Source organism: Dendrobium catenatum, unplaced genomic scaffold (assembly GCF_001605985.2).
Source record: "Dendrobium catenatum unplaced genomic scaffold, ASM160598v2 fragScaff_scaffold_103, whole genome shotgun sequence".
Lineage (NCBI taxonomy): Eukaryota > Viridiplantae > Streptophyta > Magnoliopsida > Asparagales > Orchidaceae > Dendrobium > Dendrobium catenatum.
In genome coordinates, this window is record NW_021318565.1 from 14,924 (window position 1) to 24,147 (window position 9,224).

The window sequence follows — 9,224 nt, forward strand, 5'->3', positions numbered from 1 at the left end:
GCTGTTTCCCATCTCCACCATCCCCGTGCACATCATCACTCCATAATTCCCTATATCCACCAAAGTCATCCCCAATTAGTCCACAACTTGGTTGGAGATGAAATTATGGGTAGCCTCACTGTCGATCAATGCTACCACTTATCGGTCCACTATTTTCCCCTTCACCTTCATGGTATAATTTGGAGTGAATCCTAACATCGAGCTTAAGGAGACCTCTGTCACGTCCAGATACAACTTGTCCTTCTCCTCTACCTTGGTCTCCCTCCCACCTTCCTCCTTATCTTCCTCGTCATCACTGACGATGAGAACCTGAAGAGTTCATTCTTTGCACATATGCCCTGGAATATACTTCTCATAACATCGAAAGCATAATCCCTTTGCTCTCTTTTCTTGCAACTCCATCTCAGCCAGCATTTTGAAATTTCCCACACTTCTTCCTCCTATGGGCATTTCCCTTAAGATCTCACGAAGGTTGCATGGTGTAGGCCCTTTGGGTGCTATGAAAGTGGTGGTCATCCTATATAAACCACCTGAGCTGTCGCCTCTAGCTCGCCTCTCCTGGTTCTTCTAATCCTCTACTAGTTGAGCTAACTCCATAGCCTCTCCCAAGCCTATGCCTAATTCCCTTCCAAATATAAGTCAGTTTCCATCAATTTCCTTGTCTGTTAACCCAGAAATGGTGAATTGAAATATCTCTCTACCTTATAAATCTACCCATATACATCTTCCCCCTAAAAAATGAGCATCTTCAGCTTCCTGACTATTGGATCCCCTCTATTTCCCCTATTTCCTCTATAGTTTCCCCTTCCACAAGTGGTGATCCCCCCCCCCCCCCACCCAGGGGGGCCCCCCCCCCCCCCCCCCCAAAGTGTCTCAATCCTTTCTTCCACGTTCATACTAAAACCCTTCTTCGAATTTCCCCATCCTTCCTTCAAAATTAGCACCTCTTTGGCCATAATCTCTCTCCCTTCTTTCCCAATAAGTACCTCTTTGCTCATACCCCACATTTCCACGCCTCACTCCATACTTTCCGCCTCTCCTCCCTCTGAAAGGGTTCCAGTTAAGGTCTTCTCCTTTCTCCCTCTATGATCTCCACATAATTTTTATCCCTGTGAATTTTAGAATTTGTATTTTTGTTTCTTTCTGGCCCTCTTGTCTCTAATGCTGCCATTTGGTTGTGGAGATCCAATATTGTCTTCACCATGTCACATAGGTTAGAGAATTATTCTTATATGGAGGAAATTTTTTCCTCCACCGTTGCTTTGATTTGGTTCATCTCCCCCACAAGACATTCTTTCAACACATCTACCTCCTTAGCCATCATTGATACCTAGATCTTTGTTAGACTAAAAAAATTATATTTCTAGTCCAAAAAAAAGAAAATCAATTGTTCGGACAAGTAAAGCTACTGCGGGAATTAGTCCAAATAACCTCAAAATAGCCCTGAAAGGTGGCTCTGATACCAATTTGATAGAAAATAATTGTATAAAAAGAAAATGATGGCTTAAATCAAAATTTCAGCTGCCTCGCCTGCAAGCAGGTTTTGAGGATTTAATGGAGGAAAAATTAAAAAAAATACCCTTGATTGTATAGTAGATGAAACAAATTTATAAGACACAATTGATCCTCAAATCGAGAGTAGACTCTATCTCCCCTAAATCTCTAGATGCCGCTAGATTCCAAAAATCACAAAAATTCATAAAACTCAAGATAACCCTAACTCTAATCCAACCCTGCATCATAATGCACACAAAATAACTACCAAAAAACTAAACAACCTTCCTAATTCAAGCTTTCCCTCTTAATCCCTCATTCTCTCTCTCTACTTAAGCAGTAGGCCCGTAGGCCCCACAGGAGGGGGGATGAACCCAGCAGGCGAAGAAACAATAGGCTTACACCTGCGGTATACAAGGGGCCGACCCTAGTGTTGGGCAAGCTGGATCAGCCTATCCAAATCCTATAGAAGCATATCTTGAGAGTACATACATCATTCAATTCTCTCTTTTTTCTGTAATCTATGTATATGAGTTTACAATTTGTTATGTGCGATGCTACTACTTGATTTATAACCTGAATTTAAGTTATTTTATATTTTCTACAAAGTCCTCCCCTTATAAGAGCTTTTTTTTTGTGATTGAGAAATGCTCTTTGAAGACACAAATGTGCCCCAAATAAATTTAGTTTTGTGTTTCATCCACTCTCAGTTTGAAATACCATTACAATCCATATCCAGTTGACTCGTCACGACTAATAGTTGTTTGTATGATGTGTCTGTAATCTTATAAAAACTCATTTGGTTATTATGTACGCTAGCCAAATTAGGTGTAATCTCAACAAATATCTCATGAACCAGTATCCAACAAGCTCCAGTAATAAAATTTACACTTATAACCTTATTTATCATTAACATCAATATTTATAGCATTGAGTAATCACACTTGTTTTCTCATTTAAGGTTTCGTTTGGGACTGACTTTTTTACTACTTCTTAAAGCAGCTTATTAGTACAAAAATTAAAAAGCTGCTTTAAAAAAAAGTAAAAAAACTGTCCCAAACGTAGCCTAAATCTTGAGCAAGCTCAACCGGATACGGTAGGTAATAAAAAGTTAAAGATGCAATTAAAAATAAAGCTAGATTATTGAATTTAAAGCTGTTAAAAATGTAAGTTAAAAAATGACATAAGGTTGCTCTGTCATAATTTAATATACATTCAATAATATTGCAACAAAAAAATGATAAGAGAATTGCATAATATGCATGAAGTTGCTCTGACATAGTTTACCACATTGTAGATAATAACCTATATCTACTATAGTAGTTATTTTAAGAAAATAAGTAGCATAATATATGACCATATATATCTTCAGCAAATAATTAAAATTCAAAAAATTAAATTTGTGTTTAAATGAGTTCTTAGTGCATAATAAATAAATGAATTTATGCCTACTGAAAATAATATGCTTGAATATATACAATTGCAGGTGAAGAATTGATCAACCAAATATATTAAATTAAAAACATACTGTTTAATTTTTAATTGATATTATTTATATCGAAGTCATTACATCCATCAAATGCTTTAACTAAATTAAAATCTTATATATATTTGAATAAAAAATCTTATATCTATTAGAACCTAAAAATAATATTAATATAGCCGCATTCTAAGGCTTTATTTGGGACAAATTTTTGTTGATTTTCTTTAAAAAAATTGTACCAGAAAGTTTCTTTAGAAAATAGTAAGAAAATTATCCTGAGGCTTCATTTGGGATAGCTTTATTAATGCTTCTTAAATCAGCTGCCTAATACAAAGATTTTTAGTTCAAAAATTTTTACACTAAAAAAATTCTTTAAAAAGCAATAAAAAAGTTGTCCTAAACTAAGCTTAAGTTTGGATCAAATAGAAAATTAAATCTCTTCTTAATGATTACTTCAAATAGAAAAATATCTTCTTAATACTTAAATAAAATTACAATATTTATTCAATTGAATACCCAAGTCAATCATGAGCTAAATTACACATAGCATATAATAGGGAAAAGGAAACTCTCTTTATAAGGATAAATTATTATGTGCGGTGTCCAGATGCATACGGACTCCAATCAGAATTAGTCACACGACTGTACACAGGGTTTGTATTATACATACTCTGCATACAAGATTGTACCCAGGCTATGTACAGGCGACGTAGCCTATTTCGATTGAAGTCCGGATGCAAACTATGTCCTGGCTCCGCAAATAATAATTTCTCCTTTTTTAGGGGTGTTACTTTTAAAGTGGAATTTGCTCAATTATGATACAATTGATTTGGTCCTTAGTTTCATGATTTGACTCAGCATATCCATCACGATGTTGGTAGAAGCATTGTGCTGTTCTTGGAAAACCAACTAAAGCGTTTCTAAAAGGCTCCCAAAGTTTTGATATTGTGGTGCATTCTTGATTCAACTTCTTCCAATAAATTGTTATTAAACATTTAATATAATCTCGAGCAATTGATTCTGAAACATTTTTCTCTTTCATATAACATTGAATTGATTTTGGAACATCTCCTCTTTTCATCTCCTCCTGTAAAAAGCTTACAAGTAGCATTACATTATGAACATGCAATTTATACATAAACAAGAAGGAGACATTAATTCTATATTCTTATATATGAAATAAATACTTGTATTTACCTTGGATGTTTGTAAATCATCATAGAGCCGAAAAAGTATGCATGAATAGCGAATGATAGGCGGATAAAACTCCAGACTATTAAGAGATTCAATAGTCAAATCATCACTTAGACAATATGCTGCGGTTAATTCACAATGTCCTGATGTTGAAACCCAAGCATTCTCTAAGTATTCATCCAATGTCGGAGTGTATCCATTGTGATACCACTTTGCTTCAAGTAATTGTGATTTGCATAAATCAACCCACTATGATACAAACATAACTTATTATAGTTAGGAAAAAAAAAACCAAATATATTATCTTAGCAAGGTCAAAATTTTTCCTACTAATTTAAATCATAATATAATTTTATATCTAAACATAAAAAATTTAGAAAGAAGATTTAATCTATTTTTAAATAGTGAAGGACATACAAATTGAAATAAATACTGTATTACCACTCTTTTTAGGCATGGAAGAATATCCAAAGCTTTTTCCATTGAGAATGAGGTGGCAATATCATTCATTGTGTTGAAAATTGCGATCCAACACATCTTCATGTAATCTGGAAGTTGTTGACTTGTATCTATTTTCCATCTGAAAGTTAATTAAGAACAATTTAAGTAACTATATTTATTTGCATTTAGTGATCATCACATTATTATTGTTTCTTAATATTTGTCAACAGTAAGTAATCAAATTACTTATGCATATGCAATTACTTACTCTTCAATAGTATTTGTAAAGAGCTTTAATTCATCCAAGGTACCATAGATGTCATAAATATCATCAATTGTTGTTACAAGACTAATAATCTTGGTGATTGCTTTCCTGCATCTCGCAAAATTAGGTTGAAATGTAATTCCTAACGATATTAAATAGTTCTCCACCAATCTATCTCTAACAAAGTCAAGCTCTTCACAAACAAGACCAAGATTTCTCCACCACCTGAGGATCAAATGGAGATGCATTAATATTTCCTGAATTAATTATGAGAAGAACCATACATATACAAATAAACAAGAAGAGCAAATTACATGGATAGTTCTTGTAGCTCCGCCTTATAGATACTCTGCACCATATTGAAGTCTAGTTTAGCCAACTCAAGCAATGTGGGATTAAAATTCTCTCGTCTCCCATAAGCATCAATGAACCACCTAGTATGTAACCTTGACATTCTCCAGTGTAAGGGTAACTCCAAGGCGTGATCTATTTCTTCAATAAATTGCTGTGTAAATAAAGATCCATCAATGCATTTTAAATGCTCCATTGCAAGTTTTCCTGCTTCTTCCAATTCTTCTTCTCCTTCCACAGCAAGGTATGAAGCCTCATATAAGCTAAGCATTCCTTTGACATTATGTTCATCATTTTGATTCAACTTTTCTCTCTCTTTCTTAAAGCAACTAATCAAAGCATTTACTCTGTCAATTGATTAAAGAACATTTTAGACATAATTGTTATAATGATGACCTAGAAGAATATACTATGTGAAGTTAACTAAGTGACTTGTTTCTTTCATTGACATTAATGTCATATTTTGTGAATATTAAGATGTTTTACTAGTAGAAAAAAATCATTATCATTGTTAGCATTCTAAATAAGATTGCAGTCTAATTGAATCAAGCATTGATAATTTGGTTACCATAATAACATTTTTATATCTGATTAGGCTGTTAAATAAGTTTAAAATGAATTTTTATTTAGAAAAGAAACCTATACTTTTTTTACTAGAAAGTGGAAAGTAAGCCTGAAACTAATTAAAGAGAGGAGAACATGATCAATCATCGTCCAAATTTTATACATGGAAAAAATGAGTATTTAGGTTCAAAGAAGGTGTGAAAACCTGTTACCACTATATACACTAAGGATATGAAATAATAAATCCCTTGAACCATAACTCTTTATATAGATTTAAGTTGAACTAAATAATCCATGCAAATATATGTTGGTACATACCTTAGCATTGAAGCATTATTGATACCATGTTCTCTTAGTAGCCTAAAGAGCAAAGCAGAGCCATTAAGGTTGTTTTCTTCATTTGAATTATTTTCATCCTCCATTGATGAAATAATGAAAAACAGTAGGTTCTTGATCTCTGAATGAAAATGATAATCAAGGCCCAGCTGGCACAGGGCATCCACGAATTCAAGTTGTTCGATAAGGCCATGTTGCTGACCAATCAAACTCCTCACTTTCTCCTTCAATTTATTCCTTTGATCTATATACTTCTCTTCCTGTATGAATGTATTGATTATATTCCTTCATGAACTTGTGTGATGTTATACTCATTCATCAAATAAGTAAAATTAAATCATATAACATTCAAGATAAAGGTTCAAATATATTCCACTATGTGTATATACAAATAAAAATACAAGTTATAATTTATAATGACATATAAGTATAAGTATGTTTACATATATTATGCATTAATTAAAGATTTTGGCTCTCACATTTAATAAAAGCCTAAATTATAATAGTAGATATTCCTCTATTCTAAGATATTAGATCTAATAGAAAAAATTCTTCATAATTACTCAAAAGAATTTATAAGATAACTAAGCCATCACCATGAAATCAATGGGCAGCGATTGTATGAAGCTATCATCCCAAATGGTCGGCTTAAAATTTGCTGTGCGGCGAGCTGGAGAAGAAGATGTTGTAGCAGCAGTTGATAAGCAGCTTACGGGCTGAAAATTTGACGTTATTTGCTGAAAAGCTGGAGAAGAAGGTGAGGGAGAAGAGCTCAAAACTGTCTGTTTAGTTTTGAATGGGAGAAGGGGAAAGTGAAGGTAGATAGCCATTGATACTTAATAAATCAAGTAAATATGTTTTTATTTGATTACAGATGGGAACCTCTTATATGCCTATTTATATCCGAGCTTGAAATAACAAAAAGTAAGCTCAATTTGAGCTTATTTTTTAATGAGAGCTATTTCTCGATAAGAAAAATTATTAGGTGCGGAGTGCAGACGGGGTGAGAACCGTCCGCACAGGCTGTGCGGCGAGCTGGAGAAGAAGATGTTGTAGCAGCAGTTGATAAGCAGCTTACGGGCTGAAAATTTGACGTTATTTGCTGAAAAGCTGGAGAAGAAGGTGAGGGAGAAGAGCTCAAAACTGTCTGTTTAGTTTTGAATGGGAGAAGGGGAAAGTGAAGGTAGAGAGCCATTGATACTTAATAAATCAAGTAAATATGGCTTTATTTGATTACAGATGGGAACCTCTTATATGCCTATTTATATCCGAGCTTGAAATAACAAAAAAGTAAGCTCAATTTGAGCTTATTTTTTAATGAGAGCTATTCGACAAACAAAGGGTTCTTTTAACAACGCTATTATCAATATAATAATCTTCCTGGATGGTAAAATAAATGAACAGATCTGAAAATTTCAGCATCTTCAAGTATCAAAAGCGACGTGTCATGAAGGCAGATCTGCATCTCTACTAATCACATCTTTTAATGCTCCTAAGCGCTAATTAAAACTCAATTAATGATGTTTGATGGATGATTCTGCCGTCGTCTTTGAAACCTCGCTTCCCACGCGGGAATTCTTGTAAAATTATTATTTAAAGGGCCATGAGCATGAGGATTGCATGCTGAGTAAAATAGAATTTAAGTGTAAAAGAAATATACATTATTTAAAATATTTGAAATTATGTGAATGAATATAAATAAATATATGCATTATTTTTTATTTTGCATAAAATAATCTAAATGCAGTATAAAGCTAGGTGTGTTAGGATAGGTTTGGGCCGAACCCAAAATTGATTTCAATTGTATTTATATGAACACGACCCGATTACATAAACAGATAAAAAATTCAGACTAGACGCTACCCGTCGGTAATATGGCTTGATATAACACCAGCCCGCTAAGTTACGAGTGAGAGGGCTTTGAGGTAGGCGAGCGTGATTGTGCGAGTGTGAGGTTGCAATTGTAAGCACAGGCCGCAGAGTGACGGTGAGCATGGGGGTGAGGGATGCGAGGAAGGCGAGCATGATTGCTTGGGTACGACTGCATCACACGAGTGCAAGTGTAGGCTGTTATAGCCTGAGCACGAGCAGCAGGGCTAGGGCAAGGTCACGAGGGACGCGAGTGCGGGTGGGAGTGCATCACGAAAGCACAGATTGTGTGGGTGCACAAGTGTGGGACTAAAGTCTAATCTGGGTCAAATTCGGGTTAGCAGGTTGACCTAGACACAACCCTATTTTTAAATGGGTTAAAAATTGAGATCCGAACTTGATCCATTTATTAAATGATTCGATTCAAACTTGAATTTTTCAAGTCGGATTTTCAGATCATGTCTTTAATTGACACCGCTAATATAAAGCTCAAAGACAATAAGAGATTGAAAGCGGGTTAGTGGCGTTGCGTACACCCCTCAAAGAAAAAAAAATAAAAATCAGGCCTGACTTTATACTCCCCCCTTAAAAAAAACTAGATCCGCCTATAGCTTTTATAATTTTTATAATTTTAATCTCCACTGCCTCAGCCTTTCTATTTTTATATAAATTTTATTTGAAAGATACACTATCAATCCATGCACAAATGGATCCAAATCGGAGGGCCAAAATATATTTGAAAGGTTCAAAGCATAAATTAGATAGTCAAATGATATCCAATTACAAGATTGCTTAATTCCGAAATCATTATGGCACTCAAATGCTTGATGAACACTTTATGATCGACGAAATCAATATAAGCTGTACTAATGATCATCGCTCTTATTTTGCTCTAGATCTTCTCCATATTTAGGGGGCACCCAACTCTAAAAAACTAATAAGTTGACCACTACTTCCCACATGAAAGGGGGTTTGGACCTTTACAGGCGAGGACCTTTGGCTTGAGATGGGAGAAAGCTATGAGGCTTCAAGGATCAATATCTCCACCCCAAACACCATCATTGGCAAACTTTTCGTTGAACATCGCCCGACTGCCAGAATTCCACCTGGCCGTTGACCACTGTCAGACTTCCACCCAACAGCTGACTGCCGTTGTACCTCTGTTCATCCACCGACTACCGCAGGACCTCTGTTCGGCCGCCGACTGCTATCAGACCTCTACTTGGA

General features: G+C 34.9%; 1 protein-coding gene across 1 annotated transcript; it reads right to left on the minus strand.

Moving 5' to 3' along the window:
- Positions 1-3,586: 3,586 nt before the first annotated feature.
- On the minus strand, positions 3,587-6,958 carry LOC110094502 (terpene synthase 10-like). Its single transcript, XM_020819752.2, has 7 exons — positions 6,725-6,958; positions 6,111-6,388; positions 5,192-5,575; positions 4,881-5,102; positions 4,613-4,751; positions 4,175-4,420; positions 3,587-4,064 (listed from the first exon to the last, which is right to left on the minus strand). The coding sequence occupies exons 1-7, from the start codon at positions 6,956-6,958 to the stop codon at positions 3,771-3,773; spliced, it is 1,797 nt and encodes a 598-aa protein (XP_020675411.1). The 3' UTR covers positions 3,587-3,770.
- Positions 6,959-9,224: the final 2,266 nt, after the last annotated feature.

Bases quoted from the DNA above. Each gene is read 5' to 3' on its own strand.
- LOC110094502 (XM_020819752.2), bottom strand. From the start codon at position 6,958: ATGGCTATCTACCTTCACTTTCCCCTTCTCCCATTCAAAACTAAACAG. The intron at 6,389-6,724 runs GTGATGGCTTAG...ACATTCATACAG, and splicing joins CGCTGCCCATTGATTTCATG to GAAGAGAAGTATATAGATCA. The intron at 5,576-6,110 runs GTATGTACCAAC...ATCAATTGACAG, and splicing joins AATAATGCTTCAATGCTAAG to AGTAAATGCTTTGATTAGTT.